Genomic DNA, 26,923 nt, shown 5'->3' with positions numbered 1-26,923 from the left:
TTCCCGGGAGCCCCACTCAGGGGGCCCCTCTGGCTGCAGACTGGCCCGCACGGGAGCCGAGGGGCGGAAAGTCTGGCTGTTAGCGTGGGCCGACCCAGCAGTCCCCACAGGCAGCGTGGCAGCGTGGGGACTCTACCTGCTCCCCCAGCATCGCACCAGCCCCTCCCCTGACCTCCCGGCACCCCCAGCCCCACCCCTGCAGCAGCGCCCACGGACCCGGTGCTGTGCGCTGGCCTCACGACTGCCGGCAAGCAGCCCGGTCACGGCCGCCCCCTCTCCCACGGTGCAGGTGGTGCTACTTCACGGCCACAGATACGTGCTGTGGGAGTGCTCCTCGGCCTGATGAGGGAAGAGCCGTTCAGTGCCCGCAGGGCTCGCCCGGACACAGAGCACGACAGTATCACGACCCTCGCCCTCGTCCCCAGATTCTCCCCGGCCTGGCACTGAAGGGCGAGCACCTTTGAAGGGCGGGGTGCCTTTACGACAGATGCCGCACACGAAGGCTGCTGAGTGAGTGAGGCCAGCTCCAACCAGGGGGCCCACTTACTCTGGAGGCGCTCCCCACGGAGCGGCGGGTCCCGCGCAGAGTCCGGGCCACGTGACCCGGCATCTCAGCCCCCGGCCCGCGACCCACGCGGGACTCCGGGAGCGGTCTGTCCCTGCCTGGCGGCAGGAGACACGAGCTGCGTGTGTCTGGAGCCTTCGCGGGGGCCTCGTCCCCAGGCTTTCCCCACGGGAACGAACGGAGCACGCCGTGGCTCCCATCGCCAGTTCTAACTCCGGCAGCCCAGCCTCGCCCGCAGCTTCCCTTGATGTGGCTTCCAGGATTCCCGCCGGCAGCGTCCCCAGACCGGCCGCACAAAGCAGTTTGGGGTGGATTTCTGTATCCCGTGCGCTTGGAAGCCAGGGAGTTTCCGATCCGGACTGCCGATTACAGATCAAACCGTTTCTGCCCTCGCACCCCGGCCGTGTGCCCACACACGGGATGGAGAGAGCGGCCGAGCTGGAAGAGGTGGCTCGGTCTACGGGCTCCCACGAGGCAGCTCTCCCGTGTCCCTGGTTCCTGCCGGGCTGGCCGTGCGGCCCCGGGAGACCAGGTCCGACCGAGGCCCGAGGAGCACCTGTCCGCTGAGCCGCGGAGAAAGAGCTCTCGTCACAGCCAGCGGTGGTCTGTGCTCCCCTCTCTCGGTGTTCCCCTCCCTGACCTAGACTCGGCGGTGACAGTTGTATACCTGCGGGACGTGGACGTTGAAGCCATTATCAAAACTGTAAACCGCATGTTCGAGAAGCAAAGGGTCAAGTGCGTTAAATGGGGACGTGGAAGACACGACAAAGGACGCAGGTTGAGTTTCTGGGGTGAAAAGTCCAGGATCTGAGATGGAAAGTGCCCTGGGTGGGTTTAGCCACAGAGCGGGAGCTGCAGAGCAGAAGATGAGTAAACTCCCGGACAGAAGTAGAACCTGTCCACGCGAGACACAGACAGAGAGCAGGAGGAAGCGAACAGAGCGTCAGTGAGCTTGGCTCAACTTCAAGCGGCCAGCAGACATGCGTTTGGGGGCCCTAGAAGTGGGGGAGAGGCAGGGCCAGGAGTGTGTTTGAACGAGCAACGGAGACCGCCAGAAGGCACGTGGCGAGTGAACCGTTCAAAGCCAGCGATTACGAGAAGCCCCTAAGTGTGCTGTGGAAGACGGCATGTGACAGAGGGAGAAAGGAAGAGGGCGCGGTGGGCTTCTCCCCGCCAGCAGCCTAGGCAGGGCGTCGGGCCCGGAGAGAGCGCTGCGGCCCCGGGGCTCTGGGCGGGTGAGACTCCTTCACGCTGAGTGACAGTGACGCACGCCGTCCACACCTACGGAAACAGACTCAGCATGACCACCAGCACGCTTGTGCTACAAAAATTATTAAGAATTATTAAGGGAAATGCTTCACGTAGAAGAAAAATGGGAGCAGCTAGAAATCTGTGTCTACACCAAGGGATGGGCATCACATGGGTAAGTATGAAGTTGTTCTTTTCTTATCCTCTAAATCCCTCTTTTTAATGTTTTTTATTTTGAGAGGAGGGAGAATCCCAAGCAGGCTCCATGTTACAAGCACGGAGCCCAACACAGGAGTCGATCCCACGAACCGTGAGATCATGACCTGAGCTGAAATCAAGCATCAGAGGCTTAACGGACTGAGTCCCCCAGGCATCTGCCTCTAAGTTCTTTTGGAAGATAATTGAGTGTTTACATGAGAAATTGTAATGTTGGTTTATAACCTAGGAGAACCAAAGTATGCCACAGCAATGGTGCAGAGGACAAGAGGGGAGACAGAGGCACAGTTACCAACCCACGTGAGGTCTTTACACACCACTAAGTGGCAGTCGGACTGCACTGTGATGAATTAAACATGAGCAGTGTCAGCCCCAAAACAACCGCTAAGGTAACAAAACAGAGAGTTTTAACTAAGAAGTGAACAAAGGAGGTAAAAGTGGAATCATGAAATGTATGCGATTCATTCCAAAGATGGCAGAGGAAAAAAACAATAGAAATGGGGAAACAGGGGCGACTGGGTCGCTCAGTCAGTTAAGCGCCTGACTCTTGATTTCGGCTTAGGTCGTGATCTCACCGTTCATGAGTTCAAGCCCCGCACAGGGCTCTGTGCTGACAGTGTGGAGCCTACTTGGGATTCTGTCTCTCTCTGCCTCTCCCCCACTTGCACTCTCCCTCTCAAAATAAATAAATAAATTTAATAAAAAAAGAAGTGGGGGAACAGAGAACAGACGGTAAAAATAGAAAACAAATAGTAGAATGATGGCTTCAAACTCGACCACCTCACAACAGTCACTGTCAATGGTCAAAACACCCCTAGTTAAAAAGCAGAGATTGTCAGGGGCGCCTGGGTGGCGCAGTCGGTTAAGCGTCCGACTTCAGCCAGGTCACGATCTCACGGTCCGTGAGTTCGAGCCCCGCGTCAGGCTCTGGGCTGATGGCTCATGATGGCTCAGAGCCTGGAGGCTGTTTCCGATTCTGTGTCTCCCTCTCTCTCTCTCTGACCCTCCCCCGTTCATGCTCTGTCTCTCTCTGTCCCAAAAATAAATAAACGTTGAAAAAAAAAAAATTAAAAAAAAAAAAAAAAGCAGAGATTGTCGAATAAGATAAAAAGGCAAGGTTCAACTGCCTGCAAGAAACTCACTTTAAATGTAAAGACACAAATAGGTTAAAAATAAAAGATGGAAGGAGATACGCCGTGCTACACCAATCAGAAGAAAGCTGGGTCACTACACTAATAAGAGACAAAGAAAATTTCAGAGCTGAGAACATGGCCGGACATAAATCTCTCACAATGACAAAGGAGTCTGTCAGTCCATCCACCGAAGGCAACGGCGCTAGACTGTGCAATGCTGATGACAGAGCTTGGGGTGCAGGAAGGAGGTGCGTCCCTGGCGCCCCCAGAACGGGACAGGACCACGGAGGACTGGCGGTGCTACCCCGGGCTTCGAGAACACTCCCCCCAACACAAGAGTGCACGTTTACCAGGACAGACCACGGTCGGTCCATAAGCAGGTCTTAGTACACAGGAAGGATCTCAGGTGTCATAGGTGTGTTTTCTAACCATAACAGGTTTAACTAGAGATCAACAAGAGAAAGATATTCTAGAATATCTCCAAGTATTTGAAAATTCAGTAACATACTTCACAATTTCCCATGAATCAAAAAAGAAATAAAAAGAAATTTGAAAGTATTTTGAAATGAGTGAAAAAAGCACGAATATCAAAATTGGTGGGATGCCGCTAAAGCCACATGCAGAGAGAAGTTTTATAGAACTAGACACCTATATTAGGTAAGAACTAAGGTTTTAAACTGATGCCATCAGGCTTTTCCCTAAGAGACTAGAAAAGATGAATTCATTAACTCTGCATCCGTGTGTTGGGATTTGCTAATGAATGCGATGAGGGCCAGAGAGGGGAGATACTGAACCCCCAGGTTTGGGCCTGTAGCTGGAAGGCAGGAGCGCAGGGACAAACAGACTGACTGGGAAGGCTGGCTGGGTCAGACGTGCCATGGTGGCTCACGTCGGCTGTGCCTGGCTGTGGGGGTCAGGCGTGGGCTGTTTCAGCCAAGGCACATCTGCGGACGGTGTCAGCACAGGCAACCCGACCGGCTTCCTCCGGCCGGTTCAGCCGGGAAAGAAGGGGAGGGTCCTTCCTCGGCCGTGGGAACCGTGCCTGTGTCTCCTCTCCCTCCCACTAGGTGGATTACAAATATACTAAGTTCCCAGCATGCACAGAACACAAGGTGGGGTCCTTGCTGGCATGAGAGATCTGCCTTCTGGAACGCCACGTGTGGGGACGAGTGAGTCACACGAAGAGATTTTTTCCTGGCAGATTTCTCATCAATTTGGTTTTGGGTGACTGTGACCTCAGCCCACGGTACTGCCCCTGGACTCTGCTGCAGGGGTGGCCCCTGAGATGAGCGTAGGCCGGGCACTCTGGGGGGCCGCCCCTGATGAACTGGTGTCCAGGGGCCCGGCAGGATGGCCAGAGGACGGCCCCCCATCTGCCAGAAGTCATGACCCTGGGGGATCCGCCAGCGCAGGTCCCTCGGCCGCTGACACAGGGTGGGTTCTTCAGGGTCAAGGGCACTGAGTCGCAGGTGACTTCAACTACCACCGGGGGCTGCTCCTCGTCCCCAGCAGTCTGCAGAGGGCACTGCTGCTCACTGTCGGCCACGTGACAGAGGAAGGCACTGGCCTCTGCAGCAGCTCACTGGCCTGTGTGACTGATGGCAGTCGACAGCCTGGAGCCTGAAGGCCCGCTGGCCCTCGCTGACCCACTTTCTCCACTGCGGGCTGGAAACGTTTGCGTAACGGAGGCCGCGGGGCCCCGCTGTCCCCCCGACACGGGAGATGTTTCTAATTACAAAGGAGGCCGTGCGTCCCCGCCTGGCCAGCACACGATCTGCCCGGTTGGTGCTGGTGCCTCAGCTCGCTGCAGGGAGGCTGTGCAGGAGGGGCGCCGTGTATTTTCGGTGCCCCTGGGATCATCTGAGCCGGGTTGTGTCCTCTCCTGCCTGGGCTCTTTCCTCCGTGGCGCCCTCTGCCAGCCAGACCTGCCAACGCACCCACACGCGCCGCGCCGTCCAACAGAGCTGTGCCCTGGCGCTAGTGTCCTCTGCCGTGCTCTCCCGTGCGCAGCCACCAGCCACGCGGGGCCGTCTCTTCGACACGTAGCGTGTGACTCGTGGGCTTCTTGTTTCAGGGGTGAATAGCCACAAGCGGTAGTGGCTTCCACGTTGGACAGTGGAGATAGACTTCTTAAAACCTGTCTTCGCTACGCCCTACGCCTTCGTGTCAGAATCCGTGTTGCTCAAAAGCATCGTTTTATCATCCATAATTAGGACTGATGGCTAGAGTTGTTGAAGTTACCTGTGGATACATCTGCACGGGTAGAATAGCACACTGTTTGTGAGTGTGGAAATGTGTCAGTGGCTGTCGTATGGACACATCGATTGCACGCATCACCCAGAGTGAGAATGTGTGGTTTCAATGCTTTATTTTTGTATTTTCCTTGTAGCATATTTTTCAGCAGAAATGTTTTGATGAGGAAAAGAATATTTTTGTACCCCCCAAAACCTAGAAGGTTAAAGGGAAGTCTTGCTTTTTTAACTCGTGGTCTCTCCTGTATGTGGACGGAGCCTCATGTCCTTATGGCTTACGTCGGAGGGCTGGTGTCCAGACGCCCGGGCGGGGGGCACACGCAAGACTTCTGTTCCTGAGGGCCTCAGACCTAGCGTGGGGCTGTGTGTGGGGAGTGCTGGCCAAGTTCACCCGGAGTCCCCCGGCCTCGTCCTTCACGGCCCAGCCAGCCCCGCCTGCTCCCGGGTGGGCACTCGGGCAGGTGTATGTGGGACACTCTCTGTTCTGCGGGGTCTACCCGGTGCCCCTCTTGGCAGCCCCTGGGCCCCAGGTCATCCAGAACCTCCCCCTGCCAGGCCTCTTTCCCTCTGTCCTCCAGGTGGCATCCTCATGCCAGACACTAGGGCCACTGCCCCCTCCTATGGGGGCTGCTCGTGCCCCGTGTCCTGTCCTGCCCTCATTCTCGCTCCTCCCTGACACCTGTGGGACCCCAGTGCCCGGCGACTTCCCCACACCCTGTGGCATCCCCACAGCCTGCACCCCGAGACCCCCCTGTGTGCGGGCAGGCAGGCGGCTCTCCGGCTTCCGTGTGCTGCCCTGACCGATGGCCCCCCCAGGAAGGCCACCCAAACGGCCCACCTCTAGGACCCCTGCTGCCTGCAGAGCATCAGGTCCGGTGAGCCCACAGGGCCTCCAGCGCCCGGCCTGGTTCCGGTTCTGCAGGCCTCTCTGTCTGTCTGTCCTGAGACCCTTCCCGGTCCTGCCCCCGCCCCTGGCTGTGCCCCTCTCCTGGCCCGCCTGACCCACATTTCTCATCCTCACTGGCACCAGTACGTGGCATCCTCTCTGAGACCACCCGGTACGCTATGGTCCAGCCTGGAGGAGAACCTGGGCCCTCCCTGAGAAGGGCTACGGCAGGACAGTCTGGTCACTCTTCCCACGGGCCCTGCAGGCCTACTGTCATCATGAGTACCTGTAAATCATAAAGTGAAGCCTTAATTATATCAGGGGGATGAAGCGCTGGACCCATTGTCTGCAGAAATTAGATGTAGAATAGTGATACCTAGAGCATCTTCTGGAAAGACTTTATAATAATATAATGCCAAAGCATCAGCCATTCAGTAGCTTAGTTAATAGACACTAGATCCACTTTAGAGACGGGGATTACCAAGGAACCTTGACTCTAAGCACACAGGAAACACCAATACCTGTAATGTCCTGGCTTTTTAAGGGCGAGGGGAGTCACAGCCAGAGGGCGGCGCTTCTGGCACGGATGTGATGGGGTTTGCACAGAACTAACATGACAGCAGAACAGAACGGACACTGCAGACCCACGCGAGGATCCCAGGGCTCACTTGACCCCTTTTCCTCTCCAGGGGAGAGGGCTGTTCCTGTTTCCCTCGGTGCAGAGGCGGAAGCTGAGGCCAGAGGGCTTGCGTGACCTGCCGGGGGTCACACAGGAGTCAGCGGCGGGGCCTGGGTCAGTCCCTGCCAGGTTTCCCCGCCAACCTGTGTCCCCCACCGCCGTGTGCCCCAAGCCCCAGCAGGTCAGGCAGGGTGGGTCCCAGGACCGCACCTTCTGGCTGACTGGGCCGCCCTCCCGGAGCCTTTGCCCCCCTGTGAGCATTGGTGTGTCACCAGAGCAGGAGTGAGGGCGGCACCCTCCCTCGACCTGTCCCACCACCCACCCGTACCCCCTCGCCCCTCCAGAGACCAAAGGCCCTTGTAGGCCAGGACACCCCGACCTGTGGTGGCCACTGACGGTGTTCTCAGCAGCAGCCGTGCCTTCTCTTTCCAGGTGACACCATCTGGGCCCCATCTGTCCTTCCTCACGGCGCCCTCGGCACCTTGAGCCACTACCCCCAGCCGCATTTTGGGAGAAAGATGGAGTCGAAGGTCTCAGAAGGCGGCCTGAACGTGACCCTGACAATCCGTCTGCTGATGCATGGGAAGGTACAGAGCCCAAGGCCACTGCGTCCCACCAGCTGGGAGGCAGGGGAGGGTGTGCCCTGGGCAACCTCAGGTTTACAAAGCAGTGACAGCCCGCTCCAAAGCATGTTTCTCCTGGAGACCCTTGAGGGTACTTGTGACCTGATGTCCTGTCACTGGACACCTGAGTGTGTGTTCCCTACAAACAAGGGCATAGTGTCCCATCCACGTCAGGATGCCAACACTGATGCACCCCAGCCGCCCGACCTCGGGGCCCGTTCGGGCCACCCGTCGCCCCAGCCCTGCCCTTCACAATAGGACACGTGGGGGGTCAGGGTATTCAGGCCTCCACATCCCGGACACGCCTCATCTTCAGCCTGGGGGAATCTCCTTCCATCCTTCCTCAAGGAGGCTTTCCTGATGTTTCCTCACCATTGGCAGCAAAGTCACAGGAGCTCTCGCATCAGGGGCCTGACACTGGTCCTTTGGTCCTTCCCCACAGTGGGCCCCCACCGTTGTCAGACTCCAGCACATTCATTCATCCGCTCATTCATTCCTGTCTCCGTGGACTCAGTTTGCTGCTTTATTCAGATTATTCCCATTGTGTCATTACTCGTGTTGATGCCCGTATTGACCCTGACTCGGTCACTGGGAGCCTCTCCAAGCTGGCCCCTGTATCCTCCTGACTCCCTCGCACTTTGCCTGCCTCAGTCCTGGAACCAGCCATTTCTCCAGGGAACCCTGACTCTTATGAGTGGGGGGTGGTGTTAGAAGCCCGGGTCGGGTCGCATAGAGTACTCATCCTTTTTTAAAACGTGAAAAGGCAAGTAGCAGTGCTTAATTATCTTTACATCACAAAATTGGGGAAGATTTTGTGTTCTATCTGTTTATTTCCTGGTTTCTTAAGGCCCTAAGAGCACAGAAATGCCTCCTGACTTAATTGTATGGAGCCGGCCGCTGGCCTCTGCTTGTCCATGTGTCTGTCAGAGGCAAGGCCTGGGTCTAACCAAGGTCAGACGGGCACCCGGGAGCCCCCAGACCCAGGGCCTCACACAGGCGGCCCGACCGCTCCTTCCTGACAGTCCTGACACCCTGTCCTCGCTCCAACACAGACGGGTCTCGGTGTCCATCACGGGCCTTTCCCCCAGCTGCTGTATGACATCAACTTTGTGTGATTCTTTTCCTGTAGGAAGTCGGAAGCATCATCGGGAAGGTAACTACTGAGCGAGCTCTGCCTGTGCTGCGGTCCCTGAGAGGAGGTGCCAGGGCCCCGGGCCTGTGCTGGGCGACGTGCCACGTGGTGGTGTGTGCCCCGCCCTGAGGATTCCAGCGGAATCCTGAGTCCCCGTGAGGCTGGTCCAGGGCCTCCTGTGCGATTCTCTGAAAGCCCAGCAGGCGATGTCCCCGGGCCCCGTCCTGGCCAGGCCCCGGCCAGTCACCAGAGCAGCCCGCCCCGCTGCCCTGCGGCCTGTCCTTCTTCCCGGGCGTGAGGGCCCAGTGAGCACGATTCACTGGCATTCTCCAGAGCAGTCTCCCCTCTGGCCAGTGGGTGGTGGTCTCTCTGGAATCTCCCTTCCAAAATCAAAGACACGTGCCTCGGGGAAAGCAAGAGTGGATTTGGAAGCCTCAAGCATGTGGGAGAGGCTGGGGTGAGGCACCGCCTCCCGTGGTCGGCCTGTGACCGTCTCCAGGCCCCCTGACGTCCAGGTCCAGGTCAGCCTTGGGGCACCTGCCCTGGCCTGGCCCTGCTTTGCCTGTGACGAAGATGAGGGCTGTGAAGACCTCTGCGGGGCAGGAGCCCAGCCGGCGCCCCGGCCCCCCTCCCCGAAGGGCCCCTCGCAGGGCTGTGGCGGGGGCTCAGGGAGCCACAGCGTCAGGCTCTAGCCCCACCGTGAGGGCTGCTGCTTGCTGGTGCACGAGGCGGGCATCCGCGCCCCGCGTACTCCCACGCCAGAGCCTCTCGCCCACGGTGGAACCTCGGAGCGACGCCTTGACTGTTTTCTGAATCTTTATTCCAGAAAGGAGAGACAGTGAAAAAGATGCGCGAAGAGGTGAGCTGGCTGGCACTCGGCGGCGTCCCATCTGCGGGCGGGGGCGGGGGGGGGGGGGGGAGTGAGGCCAGCAGTCCTGTCCTGCGGGAGCCCCGGCCAGGCCACCCCTGGCGGCTCAGAGGCCCCTTCCCTCCGCCGTGTGTGCCCCCGCGTCAGGGCTTCTGTGTCCAGGGGCGGCAGGGGGCACGGTGGCCGACCCCGCTCTGAAGGATGGCCCTGGACGGCCTCCCCGTCTAGTGTGGAGGTTTGCTCATGGCTGTCAGAAGGCCTGGAAGCCCCAGCCAGGTTCCACCCGTGGCTCTCACCCCATCCGGGCTGTGCTCCCCTCCTTCCAGAGCGGCGCGAGGATCAACATCTCTGAGGGAAACTGCCCGGAAAGAATTGTGACCATCACAGGCCCCACCGACGCCATCTTCAAGGCCTTTGCCATGATCGCCTACAAGTTTGAGGAGGTGAGATGTGTCCCCAGAGACCCCGCGGCGGGGGGCAAGGCACAACCCTTCGCCCCGTCACCTCCTCACCGCCCGGGGGCTCCCGTGGCCGCAGGCCACCTGGTGACAGGCCAGCCGTCACGCTCCGTGTCCGTGAGCCCGGCCCTGAGCGAGAGCCCCAGCCACGCCCCGCGGCTGCTGCCCTGGCATGTGCGCTTGGCCACGGGGGGACCCGTGGACTCTCCCGTGGACGCGTGTAAACACGCATACACTCGCGTGTCTGTGGCACGTCTGTGCGCCCCGTCAGTGCGTTCAACCAAGGTTTTCATGTGTTTCCAATATTGTTCAACTTGCCAAAAGTTATTCCGAGATGCATTCGGTATTTTTATTCAGAAGGTGGTCAAGCCAGGGAGTTAAGTTTTTCTGTCCAAAATGCACCTCCCTGCCTGTCCAAGGCCCTTCGTGCCCTGCCCAGCCTTGGGGACAAAGCAGGGCCTGAGTCCGGGTGTCACCTGGATCTGCGTCTCGCCCTGTCCACGGCAGCACCACGGCAGCCACGACCTGCGTGTCTGCGAGTGATTGGCACGTGTGGGTCCCCTTCTGCAGACCCCGCTGTCCTCCCCTTGCTTGTCCTCCTGAGCCTGACTGGCCTTCAAGCCTCTGCCGTCCACCAGTCCGTCCGCTGTGTCCTTCCTCTGGACGCTCAGCCGTTTGCCACGGTGTGTGTGCCAGGCGCCTCCATCTGGGGACACTTGAGTCCCCACACTTGTCCTCTCGCTGCCCCTGCCGCCCCTGTGCCCCTGGGGGCAGGAACCCTGCCCCGCCAGCCTCTGGAGCACATTCAGGTGCTTTCTCACCGAGCCTGGCCTTTGCACTCCCTGGCGTGTATGCGGCATGCTGTGTAGGCCCACACGTGTCTTTCTCCCTCCCCAGGATATCATTAACTCTATGAGCAACAGCCCTGCCACCAGCAAGCCCCCGGTGACGCTGAGGCTGGTGGTCCCCGCCAGCCAGTGTGGGTCCCTGATCGGCAAAGGCGGCTCCAAGATCAAGGAGATCAGGGAGGTAACAGAACCTTCTCCGGCTGCTGGTGCCCGCTGCTGGGAGGGTAGAGCCCGCCCCCCCCCCTCCCCTGGAGGCCCAGCACTGCGAACCCTGCCAGCATGGAGCTTACGGTAGGGGAGGGCCATCCAAAGAGCAGAGGGTGGGACGTGGGACCCCCTAGAACATGCACAAAGGTGTCGTGCAGAGGCACTGGGCGCCTGTGAGGGGGGCTGTGCACCCCAACCGGGGACAGGCAGGGCCCTCCGGCCACCCGGTCATGCAGCTCTAGGCCACAGAGGCCGTGGTCTCTGCCCCCAGGCAGGTGCATCCGGGGACTGGCCGGCCTGAGCTGTCCCAGCAGGGAGGGAGCCGGTGTGAGGGGTGGACTTTATGCTCACATGTTGCCGTGTTCAGAGAAAGCCTAACTCCTTCCGTCTCCCTTAAGGAGGGTGGCCACCCTGTCGTGATTCCGTCAAGGAGAGACAGCTAAAGAGTTTAGGCTTTCCTAGTGTCCGTCATTCTCTGTGACCTGAAACTCCGCAGGGGAGATAAAATTCCATGTATTTGAAAAAAGGGACTCCATTTCTGTCTCCGTCCCTACAAATGCCACTTGCAGGTTAAAATGCCTCTTGTCCAGCGTCGCTGTCCCTGTGCCAGGCCACGCTGGGCAGTGGTGGGCTGAAGGCAACCGGCCCCGCCCCATGGGCCCCCAGGGAATGGGCAGAGGGCTGGGGTGCCAGGCGGGCATGAAGGGGCACCGTTGGGGGGGGGGGGGCGTCCGTGCACCGCACCCTCAGCACGCCCTCTCGAGCTCCCAGGAGCGCTGCCCTGGCTCAGGCCGTGTCCCCTCCAATGTCTCATTTCTGCAGTCCACAGGTGCCCAGGTCCAGGTGGCCGGGGACATGCTGCCCAACTCCACGGAGCGGGCAGTGACCATCTCGGGGACCCCCGACGCCATCATCCAGTGCGTCAAGCAGATCTGTGTGGTCATGCTGGAGGTACAGTCGGGGCATCCAGGGACCACCGCCGGCCTGCCCCGCGAGCCACACCGGCTGTGGCTTCTTCGTGTCGGCTGCGGCACGTGGCTGGGGCCGTGCGGGGGCCGGGGGTCGGGAGCGTGACCGGAGCGAGAGCCGTGCCGGGGGTGCGGGCGCCAGGGGAGGGACAGCTGCCGGCCGCCCGCCGCCCGCCCCCTTTGGCATGTCCCTCCTCGTGGCTGGGGAGCCGGGGAAAGGGACGTGTGAGGAGACGCTTGCATCACCGGTCGTCGGTCTGTGGCGTGAGGGGCATCCAGTACAAGGGCGGCCGTAAGCACGGCCCACGGACGAGGGGGAGGCCCGCGCTCCCCACACCCGCAGGCGTCAGGGTCCCACCAAGGCACAGAGGAGGAAAAGCACGCTGAAGCGCCCAGTTGTAAGAGACAGACAGGAAGTAAACAAAATGGTTAAAACCAAAGGAGAAGCAAAGAAGACAGCTGGGCGAGACAAAATCCTCTCGACATTTGGGGAGAAACCCCTGAGATTTAAATGCCAGCCTCTGCCCCAAATGCAGCAGGGCTCCCTGAGGCCGCAAGCAGTTGCTGGTCTCGAAGCTGAAGCGAAGTGTGTCTGCGTCACGCGACAGCCCCCGACAGGCGTTGCGGGCTCGAGGGCCATGAGGGAGGGCGAACACCAGGCGCCCACAGCAGTGGACTCCCAGCCTCTGTGCCCTCGCCCGTCTTGTCCTCGGCTCGGCGTTCGGCTCCACCCCCAAGTCTCTAAAAAATTTGCATAGTTTCTATTTTCCTGAAGTACAATATTTTGTGAAGTCGAAAATATTTTTCTAAATATTGGTGTCCTGACGGTCCCCAGCCACTGGCCGTGGTGACAGTCGGTGCCGTTCTGGGTTCCCTTCCGTCCCCTGCTGCTGGGACAGACGGAGCGGGCCGGGTGCTGCCTGCACCGGCGGATGCCCGAGGCGGCGAGGAAGTACGCGCGTCTTGAGCTGCGGTGGCCCGTCAGAGTGCTGAGTCCGAGTGCTGAGCCACACGAACGGCTCCGGGAGGGACATGGCCTCCCACGTTCAATAACAAGGATTGGACTAAAACTCTCGGCCTCCTCAGGACTCCTCCCAGGTGGCATGGCCCACACCGTGTTCGCGGTCAGGTGCGGCCCCGCAGAAGCAGGCTAGACCCCTTTGGCTGCGGGTGCTGGCACCCCAGGGCTGTGGTTAGAACCGCCCGGTCTTCCCGCGGGCGGGGAGGCCGACGCGAGGCTCGACCAGGAAGCGCACGTGGCAAACGTGACCCGCAAATGGGCTGAGGTGGGGCCTCGCCCTTACCGGCCCGGAGCTCTCAGGGGTCGGGGGAACCGCCGTGCTTAGGGAAGTTGGGCCCATTTTTAAGTGAAAATGAGCTGGACGAACAGAGCAAAGGTTAGCGGACTTTCAGACTCTGCTCGGGGGGCCCCGCACCCTTCAAGTGGCCACTGAGAGGCCTGCCCTCTGGTGCGGGTGAGTCAGCGGGGCCCCGTGGAAAGCACAGGGGTCGCCACAAAGCCCACCCGTCAGTGCCTGCCGCACCCCGGGGGAGCCCCGAGGGCTGTGCTCAGAAGCCCTCTGTCCTATCCGAGGACATCGGCATGCACGGGAACCACAAGCTCACAGTGTTGGGATGGCGGGCGCTGCCGTCGGTGGGGTGCCCAGCTCAGGGACAGGGCACGGCCAGACAGAGGTCTCTGCTGGCACCGTGAGAACGCCACTCCCTCGAGCTCCATTTAATCACGGTTCTGCCGCGATGAAGCGAGTCTTTCCTGAGGCTGCAGTGAATCCCAGCTGCACAGAGACGTTTCTGGAGGCGTTCGGTCATACCTGCAGAAACACTGAAGACTGGCCGACCCCAGGAGCCCATCATCACCCCAGGCGTGAGTCAGCTCGCAGGCCCCACAGCAGCCCTTCCTGCTTTATTTACAGCGAGGCTGCAGTGTTCCCGAGGTCACACGACTCGGCCAAGGCCATACAGATTTCCCAAGGTCGTACAGAGTGGCCAGGGGTGCAGAGCATCATGTCAAGGTCAAACCTCGTGCTCAAGGTCACACAGTGTGCCCGCGGTCACACAGCATGGCTTGGACTACAGAGTTGAAGCTGTCATCCCCTCTACTAAGACTGTGCCCACATGACTTTGTGTCTCAGGTCGGGGCACTGTGAGGTCACACCCGGTAGCCCAGGGTGTGGGCGGGGCCTGAGTGGGCCCTGGTCTCGAGAACTCCCAGCAGGGACACTGCCCTGGCCCCCACCCTCTGCCTCTGGCAAGCGGTGTTGCTGACCTGACCTGGGCCCTGTGGCCTCTGCTCCCAGGGAAGACGGCCACCTGGCCAGACAAGGGAGGACCTTGGTTGCCTCTGACCAAGGAGTTGGGTTGAATTTATCAGAATCTGGCAGACTTCTGGTACTTGAGCATGTCATCCACCCCAAGGTAAAAAGCCTGTACTTTTGGACACAGAGTAATCAAAGGAAATTCTAGCAAAGCTCATCAAGACTGTAACATACTTCATTTGGACTCTAAGTTTTTTTTTAAAAAGTTGCTCCCTTTTGTTAATAGTGAAGTCGGATGTTTCTGACTGTCCCGTGATGATGCCTACTGAGCATCATGACCCTGGCCAAGCAAAGCCTTTGGGGCTCTGAGCGGGACCGCCCCATGGCGGAGCTGCCCACAAAGGCCAGCTTCATCGTGAGCATGAGAGAGAGGGACAGATTTTCCCAGAGGACAACACCCAGGCTGACACGAGTGGCCCCGCAGGCAGCCACCTGGCCATCTGTGCCGGCTGTGGGGGCCCCCAGTGCAGACTGGGGCTTGGTGTCCGTTCTCACTTGTCAGGGAGTAGCATCCCACACCGCCGCGGAGCCCACCACACCCTGCGGGCGGATGGCGCCCGTGCCGGGGTGTATTTAGGGCAGCAGTTGTGTGGAAGAGGGGGCCCCCCGGAGGGTCCCCATCAGGCAGCCCTCCCGCCGCGGGGTATCCCCCACCCTCTGGCACTGCCGGGGAGGGCGGGCGGTGCAGCGGGGTGGGCTCGGGAAGGAGGCCTCCCCGTGATCAGATCCTGACGCGAAGCTGCTCTAATGCTCTCTCTCCCTCTCCTGTCCCTTCTCCTAGTCCCCACCGAAAGGTGCCACCATTCCCTACCGCCCAAAGCCCGCCTCCACCCCTGTCATTTTTGCAGGTGGTCAGGTAAGAGCCGACCCGCTCGCGGCCTCCACTGCCAACCTCAGCCTTTTACTGCAGCCCCCGCCGCTGCCCGTTAGTGCACTCAGGTTTTCTCCCTTCTCACGTGCACGTCTCCCACCCCACCCACGCTGGGCGCAGAGCTCTCCCGGCCTGCCGCCGGGCACGGGGCGAGCCGGGCAGTGTGGGGCAGACAGAAAAGGCCAAGGCAGACGTCCCGCAGAGCCTGGACCCCGGAAGCGTCTTCTCCCTGGCCCGGCACAGAAGGACCCTGGTCCTGCCTGGGCAACACTGGCCCAAATCTACTTCGTCGAGTGTCTAAGGGGCTTAGCAGAAGGGCCGGAAGCCTTACAGTGGCCCTGTGGCTCGAGGTCGAGACAGCTGGAGCTGTGGGAACAGGGTCCCGTCTCCCCCAAAATGCACATCCCCGACTCCCCACAGAGGAGTCTCTGGGAGCACGCAGGGGAAGGGAAAGGTGACTTCCGGCTCACAGCGATGGCCCTCGCACTCCGCCCTGCCCCGCACCGGCCAGGCCGGGACACCTGCTCTGCACACCTGTTGCTGGGGCAGGAGCCGCCGACCTCCTTCCTCCCCCCTTCGGCAAGGGGCCCGGGAGGCCAGCAGCTCATCAGCAGGGCCCAGAGAGAGCTGAGGAGAGGGGCTGCGCCCGCCTCCTGCCATCGGGCATCTGTGCCACCCACCTCGGGGTCACGACAATAGGTAGAGGACCTTGGGAGGTGCCCGGCCAGGGTGCCTGGAGGAGCTCTGCGTCCAGTTGGCGGTGACGTGTGTCTTTGTTCAAGGGAGAGTGAAGACTGAGCATTCCCAGAGGCAACCCAGGTCAGGGGAGAATGGCCATGACTTTGTCGTTAACAAAGGGGCAAATGAAAATTTTCTCCACATTTTAAAGGAATCTTATCAGATCCTCCAGATTGACTCCCACGTTAGGTGTTTCCAAGAGCAGCATGTGGGCTGCTTCCCACCGGGAGGGACCCAGTGGCTCCCACAGGGCTGTGTGGTTCAGGGAAGGCCGCTGTCCACTGTGCCTGGCTTCTGCACGCGGCCACTGAGGGCCCGTCTCCCAGCTACCACAGCCCTCAAGTCACCCAGTGGCCCTGCCCTTTGTCTGGACCCTTCACGTCCCTGCACCCTCCCACTGCAGCCCCGGGACCTGGGCACGACCCCACTTTACAGGTCAGAAAGCAAGGCCAGAGGTAGTCACGGGGGCACACAGACACAGGGGGCCTTGTTCAGAACACGATGTCCTTTCCCCTGAAGTCCTAGTAAGCTAGCAGGTTAGATACATGTGTGGCCTTGACCCTGACATGTGAACAGACCCACGATGCCACCATGTGGTAAAGTGCGGTCTGTCTTCAAAAGGGAAGCACAGTAACACCCACGAGAGCCGGGGAAGCCGTGTGGGCCAAGGCCAGCGTAGCCCCAGCCAAGGAAGGCCGTCCCGGTCATCTCCTCTCGGGGCAGCGAGGCCACCAGCATCGTGGGCGCTTGTCCCGAGGCTGTCCCCAGGCTACAGGCACCTGTGCCCCCCGAGACAGGTCTGGCCAGTGGCTCTTCGTGGTTGTGTGGAGACCGATGAGGCACAGCACACACAGAAATGGGGCGTGAATGAGATTTAGCAGCAAGGGGGCCCTTCAGAACCCGGACCCCACCTGCCGCAGGACCTAGGCCTGACTCCCCTCTGGAGACACCCCTCGCTGTGGATCTCCCACCTGCACTGGCTCTCACCGAGCACCGGTACCCGAGGGCCAGCAGGTACCCCACCAGGGAGCGCCAGCCTGCATTTCAAAAACTGTTTTTAATGTTTCTGTATGTTTGAGAGAGAGCAAGCGGGGGAGGGCCAGAGAGAGAGGGAGAGGGAGACAGAGGATGTGACTGCGGCTCCGTGCTGACAGCAGGGACCCCAAGGCAGGGCTCAAGCTCACCAACTGTGAGATCACAACCTGAGCCGAAGTCAGACACTTAACTGAGCCACCAGCCGGCCCAGTGTTTCAAGCAGGTCGCAGATGACGAAGGTTTCGTCCGGAGAACCTTTGTCTGTCTTCCCGGCTGTACCTTCCCTCTATCCATGGTGAACTGCTCCCACAGTTCAAATAAAACCGAGAACGCGACCACCTAAGTGAGTAAAAACGTGTGGGATAAAGAACTGCCCCGTCCGGAGGTGTGTGCGGTTCCACTGGGGCGACCGGGGCCGTAGGACGGTGTGCGTCCCAGGCCTGAGACGCGTGGTGACGCGCTGGAGCGTGTGCCTGCTGGCACCTCCGTGAAACCTAAAGACAAGCCACGGACCTTGTGCACAGAAGTCCAGAGGGGGAAGGGCGGCGCCACTGCCTTCCCCTCGGACACTTGCAGCGTCTGATAAGATTCCTTTACTTCCCCGTGGGACGCCTGGAGGGCCCCCGCCTCCAGTGGGCGCCGCCCGGTGCCTGGTGGCCTTTACCTCCCCGCTTGGGTTGTTTATGAGGAAAACCGTCAGACGCCACCCTCGGTGCCAAGTCCACAGAAGGGACACTTGGACTGGCCTGTGGTCTCCCTCTCGGTGCACGTGTGCAGACACAGGTGGGCATCGCGTGCCCGCTTGGGATGTGGCACGGGGACCCCACGTGGCCAGGTGCCGGAAGGCACGTCCCTCCCCACCTGTGCCACCCATGCCCGGGGCCTCGACCGTGGCTGCCCAGAGCTGGTGTGGCACGTCCCACATCACAGCACATGGGGCCTGACAGCAAGTCTTTGGTCTTTGCTCTCCCTTGACACCTTGTGGATCGTTTGTTTTTGGCCGTGAGTTTCTGGGAGCGTCTCAGCCGGTGGACTATTGCGGTGGGTGGGGGCGGGCAGGGGGGAGAGGCGCCAGGCCCACGCCCGCTGTGGCCACCCTGAGTCACCGTCTTGAAGGTGAAGCCTCAGGGACCACGCTGGCCCCGGAGAACAACTGTTCGGCCCGCTGAGGCTGCAGGTCAAGACCATCCATCTTGTGACTGATTCGGGCACGTTTCTTAATCTGCTTTTGCAAAATTGGCTTTGAGTCACCTTTTAAAGGTCCTTTGGTTTGGTTTTCTTGGGACGAGTACTTTGCAAAAGTGTTCACTCTGAAAGCTGATGAAAATTGCCAAAGGCTAATAATGAATCTGTAACGGTCAGATCACTTGCGGGGGGTTTCTATTAAGAACCTCTCCGGGGGAGTGGGGAGCCTTCCCAGCTGCGCCCCTTCCCGCCCTCCCTGCCGGCCCCGCCAGTCTGCACCCCTGCGGCTCTCCAGGAGGTGGGGCGCGGCTCGCCTGGCCCACGTGTCCCGCTGTAGCGCCGGTGAGGCTGGGCCCCGCGACACCCCCAGTCTGCACCTCCCGGCGCCCTGAAGGACTCGCCTTTTGTCCTAAGCTGCCGGCGGAAGGGGGGATGCGCTCTGTGAGGGCACGCTCTCTGCAGCGGGCCTCCGGCCCGTTCCCACGAAGCCCCACCCCTGAGAAAGCCCGTGTCCCCCGGGGAGGGCCGCCAGCGGGCACAAGCGTGGCCGCCGCTTCGCGAGCTGACCGTGTCTCTCTCTTTCTAGGCCTACACGATCCAGGGACAGTACGCCATCCCCCACCCAGATGTGAGTCTCCACTCTGCCTCCCTGGCCTTCTCTTCTCATTACCGTTACCCGCCTGCATGCTGCTGTACCTGCTACTAATATTAATATTACGCAATAATATTAATACCGTTCTCTCAATGTTCCCGACCTCTGTCGTATCCATATGACCTTGAGTGACCTTTAACCTCTTAGCACTAATTCTACTTGTGTGGAGGACTTGGCCTGATGTCAAATTGTTCTGATTGTTGCTGCGCTCTGGGGCTTTCCTCTGCACACAGGGCCTTAGGCGGTGGCCGCAAGGCTGCTCTGCCGTGGCACCTGCCCCATCGGGTGCCCTGCAGCCACCTGAGAAGTTAGGTGACGTGCTATCAGACAGGTGCTCCAAGAGATGCTGGGAAGGATGTTTGAACGTCCGGTAAAGCCACACTGTCCCCTGTGGGGCCCGAGTTGAAACAGCAGCCCCTGCACCCTGAGTACAAAAGCCAACAGACGTGGCCTTGGTTTTCTTTCTAGGGCTGAAGCCCCTTGCTCCGCCATCGGGGCCTGCTCAGACGTCCCTGCGTGTGTTCCAGTCTGAGTGTGGTATCCGAGTGGAGAACGGGGACATCCAAAGATGCACTGTCAGTGGCCCAGGGGCTGAGGGGCCAGTGTGCAGCAGGAACAGGGCAGCAGCTGTGACCCAAGGTCGTCTCTCCACAGGGATCCGGACGCTCGGGCAAGGAGGTCCTCACTAGTTGATCCGGAAGGGAGGGTTGGGGCAGGAAGGCGGGGGGACCGGGCCAGGGGAAGAAGGTGGAGGTGCGATCGGCCTCCGTGCCGCTTTCTGCAGCAGCAGCCAACCTGGAGCTGGTTTTGAGAAGCCGTTTTCTTCTCTAAACCATTTCGAGACCTGCCGAGCTTCGCGGCCTCTCCAAGAAAGCGTTTTCCCGCATGTTCTCTGGGACCCGGGACTCACGTGGGAGGCACTGCCGGGTTGATGGGTGCTCGAGTCTTCTGCCAACCCCTACACGGTCCAGCTGGGCGCGCGGGACGCGGTCAGTGAGATGTGCAGGCAGATCACTCCCGTGCCCCGCCTGCCCGCTGGAGCCCACAGACCCCTCAGGGCCATGGCCACCTCCGTCTCCCCTTTGAGGATACGTGTCAGAGCCTGGCCTCCGCTAGTGACCTCCACACCCCGTTCCGTGTTATCGGGGATGCTCTTCATTCTCCTGTGAGTTGCTTAGAGATCCCAGGAGTGGGGGAGGTGGTGAAGGTGTGAACCTACTCAGCCTTCTCGAAAGAACCACCGGCAGCTTTAAAAGTTAAACGTCTTTTACCCCGAGGAGGTTGCCAGCAGTGCCCACGAAAATGACAGAGCGCTGGAGGTCGGTCCGTAGGAGCCCCCGCGGCAGGCAGGGGCAGGCCCCGTGGCTCAGAGGCCTTTCCGGTTCCAGGCGGGTGACGCCCTGTCCCTCATCGTCTCAGCCGACCGCCGACTGTGACAGGGGGTGCAGATGTTAGAGCCTGGGAGGAGGGGCGGCCCGTCCCCAGCGCAGGAGTGCGCACGGAGCGTAGGCACACGAGGGGGTGGGCTCCACCGCTCCTCTCAGAGGGCCCCGAGTGGGGTGGTGGCAAATCAGAACAGAGGCCAAGTGGGTCACAGGCCTAATTCCTTGGGTGGCACGATCTTCATTTAACGGGGGGCCGCTGGTCTTGCTCCTCTAGAAGTGCGGGTGCTGTGCAAGAGCAGACTGGGAAACCCGGCTCGTGGGCTTTTCTCAAACTCAGGAGCTCAGGAAACACAGTGGTCTAGCCCCTCACGAAGGGCGGTTGACCCCAGAGAACAGCTCTGAGGCCTGAGATTTCCTGCAGCCCTAGGCATGGCCTCTGAGCTCACGGAGAAGAGTTTCTGGCCTCAGGTTCCCACGGTCGTGGGCGCACACCTGTCTCAGGCTGAGGAACTTCCATTTGGCTGATTGATTTTTGTATCAACTGGTCGTTATGTCCCTCCATGTGATTTTCTCACTATCTCTTGAAAGCGGGTAGTTTCGCAGGCATTTTTGTCAGATTGTTTAAGCTGACTTATAACTCAGGGTTGCATAATCGCTTCATTGCCTTTGGTACGTCTCATGAGCTGGCGCTCTGTGCGGGACCCTCCCCTGTGTAGACCGGACAGGGTGGGGGACGCACGGCTGCCAGGACTCTGTAGCGAGAGCTCTGGGAAGTGCGCTTTGCGCGCTGGTGACACTGAACGCCAGACGATCGTGTTGATGCTCCATCCGAAACAAAAACAAACCAACCGCCTGGTGACATGGGTGATGGTGGCCAGGAAAGGGAACTTTTAACTAAGCTTGGTATTCAGTAGGGACTTTAAAGGCCTCGTTTCTTAGAACCCAAACACAATAGCGATGGGAAATCCTACTTTATTTTAAAATATAACTGAGTGCACAGGTTGAACGTTTGAGCCACGGTGGCTGACACACACACCTTTTAACAGCCCGGTAACTTGTCTGAATCAGGCCCAGACCGTAAGGAGACCTGTTTCTTAGAGCTGAGTGTTTCTTCGTCCAGAACTAAACTGCGCGTGCTTCTTACGTGCCCTGCTTCGCCCTCCCTGGAGAATCGCCAGGACCCACCTTGCCAGTTTTGCGGTGGCACCTGCCACTCGCTTGTTTTGCCCGAATCCCCCCGGACTCGCCCAGGAGAGGCACCGGGGCACCGGGTATGGGAGGATGTCCCCGGCCCCAGGCTCACCTCCAGAGCTCTGGGGGCGGCTCCCCTCACCTCCACAGAGCCTCCGCGGGGCCACGTGGCTTCAGACGTGGGGGGTGGGGGGGCAGCAGGGACTCAGACGTGGGAGTCACCCAGTCCTCCCGCCCACCCAGTAACCTGTGTCTCTTCACTTCCGCGGCGTGATCGGCCAGTGGCAGGCCAACCCCTGCGTGTGACTCCTCTCTGCTGGTCTTCAGACTTTCCGAGTGACTCCCTCATGTGACATGCCCCTTGTTCCAGGGGCCAAAAGCAAGCAGAAAGCAAGCCAGGCGTTCCAAGTGACCACAAAGGGTTCGCCACCTCTGCCTGCTCGCCTGCACCTGACTCCGACTGCAGGGCGGCTCTCAGGACAGCCACCCGGTCTCAAGCACGAGGAAGCGGTCGTTTGGAAAGCTCGTCGCCAGAATAAAGAGCCATGGCTTCCAGCAGCGGCACCCAGTAACCGGGGGTCACAGGAGGCGCGTTCTTTAGGAGACAGTGACACGGAGTCATAACAGAGGGAAGAGGCATCAGCGGGAGGGTGCACGTCAGGTCCTGCTGTCCACTCACAATTTGTTGTGGGTGCGGGGACTCCCCCGATGACCACCGTGCGGTGGCACCTCGTACTGGGCACAGCGGAGACTGGCCAGCACTCCGACGCCAGCCGGCTTCTGGGCCTCACGTCCGCCCTGCTCCTCCCAGGACCCTGCAGCTCAGGCTGGTGGGGAGGTGCCCGCGCCCCACCCGCTGCCAGGGCACCTCCTATCCCTGCCCCTAGGCCGGCTTGCCGGAGATCTTCTCTGCCTCCCTGCCCCCTCAGAGGCCGAATCTGCATTTCCATCACACAGGGTGATGACGATTCTATGAGATGAGCACTGAGAATTTGTCAGAATTAACAAAAGAAACCAGTCCTCACGTCCAGGAATCCCAACAAATCCCAAACAACGTAAATAAAAAGAAATCCATCTCAGATCTGTCAGAGTAAAATTGCACATCAAGACCAAAAGTAAATCTCCAAAGTAGTCAGAACAGGAATGTCACAGAGAGCGAGAGAGGAAGGAGGGGACGTCTCGTCAGCAACTCTGGAGGCCAGAAGGTGGTGGTGTGATAAGAAAGAGTAATTGTCAACCCAAGTTTCTATCTTAAGAGGATCTTCCAAGGACCTAAATCCAAGCATTTTCAGACAAATAGCTGTGACCAACAGGCTTGTGACGGATGCCTTCGGGAGAAGGACAGCGATTGTGGAGGCGAGGCCAGAGATGTAGGAAACGGGCTTGTTTCATTAACATAAGCACGGGCCAATGAAATACCAATGATTTTAAACTACACAAAAATGTATACATTTGGGCAAAGGAAAGCAAAAATTGTCTGTAAAGTCAACATCAAAGTTGTCTAGTTTGTGGGATTAACAAAACAGAACTAGACAAAAACAGACCTACGATTCAGATGGACCCCGGGGGAATGAGAACTTTCTGTAGCTTAACGTGTCATCCCAGAAGAGGCAAAGAGTTTAGACTTTAAACGTATGTATTAAAATGTGAAAGTGACCACTGACAGAAAAGAGTTTAATTCTGTAACTTCTGTAAAGGTAAGAGGGAGAATGCATGGCAGAAATTAACCAGTACAAAAGGAGAGAAGGATGAAAAACAGGAAAGAAGCCTGAGAAGATCAGGGCAATTACAAGTGCAAAATAAAACGGCAGAAATTAGTCTATGTGTACGTGTAATTGTGATCAAAGTAAGTGTTCCAGTTAAAAAATAAGGTTCTCGGACTTAAAAAGCAAAACAGAACAAAAACAAACAAATAGACAAGCTAACAAAACAGGAAAAAAAACAAAAAACAAAAACATAGCGTTTTCTTCCCCTGGAGACACACCTAAAGAATAAGGACCCAGAAATATTGAAAGAAGAGAAAAAGCTATTCTAAGAAAATACTGACTGAAAGAAACCGTGCATGTCAACATTAATGTCAGGGGCAGGGGGGGCGGGAGTCAAGGCAAATGCTATATTTAGTCACTTAGACGTTGATAAAGAAGTCAACTTTAGTTGATATTTAGTCACTTACATGTTCACCAGAAGATATAAATTCATAATTTGTACACACCTTAACCATATCTTCAAATACATGTAAAGAAAAAATTAACAAACCATAAAGGGAATTTGACAGACATTGTAGGTAGAGCCTTCACCTAACTCTCTTTCAATAAAGAATAAAGAAGGTATTGATGGTGCAGTCGGTGAGCCTGGGGAGACATAGATTGAACTCTATACAATCCTAAACAGCCATGGAAGTCATGGAAACTTAATAAGACTTGATCACATATTATGCCATTAAAAAAAAAAAAAAACCCACCATCTATAAAAAATTGGAATCCTGTAGGCTCTATTCTCTTACCACAAAGCAGTTAAGTTGAAATCAATAATTAAAAGATGACCTTTGAAAAAAAACCTTGTATTTACTGAAAGTTAAAGAAGACCAAAAGGCCAAAATAAATGGAGAAGCATACCAAGTTCACGGGTAGGAACGTGAAGTATCTTTAAATGTCAATTCTCGGGGCACCCGGGTGGCTCAGTCAGTTGAGTGTCTGCTCTTGATCTCAGCTCAGGTCTTGATCTCGGGGTCGGGAGTTCAAGACCCTCACTGCAGCTTCATGCTGGGCATGAGGCCTACTTTTAAAAAAAATTTCTTTAAGAAAATAAAATGTCAGTTCTTCCCAAATCGAGGTACAAATGCAGTCCAATTGCAATCAGAATCCTGACAGGGACTTAAGATGCCGTTTTAAAATTTGTGTTCGAGAGCAAAGACCAAGAAACATCAAGATATCAATGAAGAGACTATGCTAGGGAGAGCAGTCCCGGAAGATACGGAGACTTGGTGTAAGGCCGAATGACTGAGACGGAGTGGTTTGGGCACAGGGACAGACACTGGACCAGCAGGCTCTATCAGGACAGTGGGTCATCCACATGGGAAAAGTAATTGAAACACTACTTATGTGTCAAGAACGTCAACACGAGAGAGGAAAATAGCACCTTTAGAAGAAAATATAGGAGAATGCCTTTCTTTTTCAGGTCAGGAAAAGCGGTCTTAAGCAAAACATAAAGCAAACCATGAAGAAAATATTAATGAGTTTCACTACATTAAAATCTTAAAATTCTGTTTCCCTAAAGACACCAAAGGAGAGTGGGGGAAATGATCTTTTCAGCATACACAGCTGAAATAGCATTAGTATCTGAAATACAAAAGGAGTTTTTGTGAATCAGCAAAAATCAACCCAGTAGAAAAATGAGCAAAAGACGCACACATTTCACGGGAGGACACGTGACCACCGCCTAGGCCCCCATGGCGGGCTGTTCCGAGAAGTGACTGGTAGCTGCATGGTGCATTCGACTCGAGATAACTCACTGAGTTGTGGTCTCATGGATACTTAGGATTTCAGCCTTTGTCTGCATTTAGTATTTGTCTGTTTCTCTGTTCCAACCAGTATCCATTGGAAAAGGCAAGGGACAGAGAGCTGTCCATTTCACGACACCCTGGCCCCCCTCCCCCTCCCTTTCCTTCTCCCCTCTTCCCTCCCAGCCCTGTGGAGGCCCTTGTGAATACTGAAAGTGATTATTTTTTGATGGCAGAAATATTTCAAAAAGCAGGAATCCCTCTAGCCCTTTTCCTGCTCTTGCCTTAGAAAGTGTAGAAATTGTATTCCGAGGAGATGAAGTGCTCGACTGATTAAAGGCAGAGCCAAGACCAGAGGGAGGCCAGCTGGCATCTGCCATCCGTCCACCTCTCTGCCCACCCGCTCCCTGTACCAGTGTTTATCCAGGCACTGCCGTGTGCCCGTCCAGGCTCCCCAGGACATCACTTTACATTCACGTGCGTGGGTGGAGGGGACTCATCTGTTGGTGTGGCCATTTCTCCATAAAAAGCAGCCCGTGCGTGGCAGCCAGGGACATTAGGGCTGGGACATCTGAAGCCCCTGGGGGCGGCCGTTCTCCGGCATCGGCGTGGCTGGCCTCGGGGAGGATTCATCTGGCCGTGCCCGGGCTGTGCCCAGAACACGGGCGGCCGGGCTCTGGAGCACACCCGCCTGGTGCACCCCATCTGCCTCCCTGCCGGGGGGCCGTGGAGAGACCAGAGGAGCAGCCAGGGTGACGGAGCTGTGGACGGGCGGGTAGGGAAGCCACAGGTCGTTGGGGATGGCGCTTCCCCCATCCTGCACATCGGGACCCGCCGAGCCCACTCCGCAGAGCTGGGCGGTGCTGGGGCTAACCCAGGCTGGTTCCGCCTCCAGGGCCCCGCTCTCCACTGCCGTCCTGTCCTGACCGGCACACAGCTGTGTGCTCTCGGGGGCTGGGGACAGATAGGAGAGGGCCCTGCTGTGGGCGGAGCACAGAGCAGCACCAAGCCCAGCAGGTGCCAGCAGACCTCGTCGCACCAGGGCCGCCCCTGGGCCAAGGGCTGAAGCCCCCAGGGGTCCGGTCACACGGCAGGCCGCTCTCCTAGGTGAGCACCGCGTCTGCATCGAAATCCGAGCGGTGGTCCGAGCGCGCTGTGCGCCGTGTCCCCACGTGCACGGCCTGTGCTCCAGCTTCCCGCTTGCCGTCTCCGGAAGTGGTTCCCTCCTCCATCCTGGGAACTCGTAGTTAACTGCCTGGTGGAGAAACCTTAGCCCTGTTTCCAGCTCCCCCTTGAGGTGGGTTCACACCCCTGCCGGGTGTCCTCGGTGGCCCATGCTTGCTGCACACAGGGCCCGCGGCCCCGCGGCTCCCGGTCCCATCGGCTAGAGGCAGATTCATGGGACCGGTCTGCGGTCCGGCCCCTGGGCGGCGCCTCAGCCACGGATGGACGGTGTCACCCCCTCCTCAGCCTGCAGGTACTTGTGTTTCTTACTCGTCCCTGAAAGAGGAGGCTCCGCTGGGCTACTTGCAGCGTGTTCTGCAGGCACCTTCCCCGCAGGGTCATCCTGCCTGTGCCTCAGGCACAGCCGGTGCAGGCCATGCATCACCTTTTGTCCCTTGTGACTCCGGCGGTGTCCCGTGACGGTATTTCCGGGGTGTGTTCTTCCAACACCTTCCTCAGGGGGCTTCGGTGCAGAGCTGCTCAGGTCACGTCAGGCTCAGCGATGTCAGGGCTTGGGCGGGGGGGCGGGGCAGCGGGGGCGGGGTCAGCCCCCAGTCCCAGGGACAACGTTGACCCGCACCACCTCGTCAGGGACTCTTAGAGCTGAATCTGAGCCCAGGTCACCACATCCCCTGACCTATTTCTCAGGACCCCTGGGCATGATACCTGCACCCAGAGCGGCCCCACTGAGTGAGGTGTGGCCAGTGCTCCCTGGGCGGGCCCA

The 26,923-nt window shown here is 58.5% G+C and overlaps 1 protein-coding gene across 19 annotated transcripts in view; it reads left to right on the top strand.

The window, feature by feature from the left end:
- PCBP3 (poly(rC) binding protein 3) overlaps window positions 1-26,923 on the top strand; it is a 273,075-nt gene that overhangs the window by 234,044 nt on the left and 12,108 nt on the right. For 13 of the 19 annotated variants that reach the window (XM_045501090.1, XM_045501096.1, XM_045501095.1 and 10 more), the window contains 8 exons: window positions 7,412-7,566; window positions 8,732-8,755; window positions 9,561-9,593; window positions 9,929-10,045; window positions 10,958-11,089; window positions 11,938-12,066; window positions 15,201-15,344; window positions 18,835-18,876. In XM_045501090.1, coding sequence (XP_045357046.1) covers window positions 7,412-7,566; window positions 8,732-8,755; window positions 9,561-9,593; window positions 9,929-10,045; window positions 10,958-11,089; window positions 11,938-12,066; window positions 15,201-15,344; window positions 18,835-18,876 — 776 coding nt within the window. The remainder of the gene's footprint in view (window positions 1-7,411; window positions 7,567-8,731; window positions 8,756-9,560; window positions 9,594-9,928; window positions 10,046-10,957; window positions 11,090-11,937; window positions 12,067-15,200; window positions 15,345-18,834; window positions 18,877-26,923) is intronic. The other 6 variants (XM_045501103.1, XM_045501102.1, XM_045501098.1 and 3 more) reach the window with 2 other exon arrangements.

This window comes from Leopardus geoffroyi, chromosome C2 (assembly GCF_018350155.1).
Source record: "Leopardus geoffroyi isolate Oge1 chromosome C2, O.geoffroyi_Oge1_pat1.0, whole genome shotgun sequence".
NCBI lineage: Eukaryota > Metazoa > Chordata > Mammalia > Carnivora > Felidae > Leopardus > Leopardus geoffroyi.
This window is presented reverse-complemented; position numbering and strand designations above follow the sequence as displayed.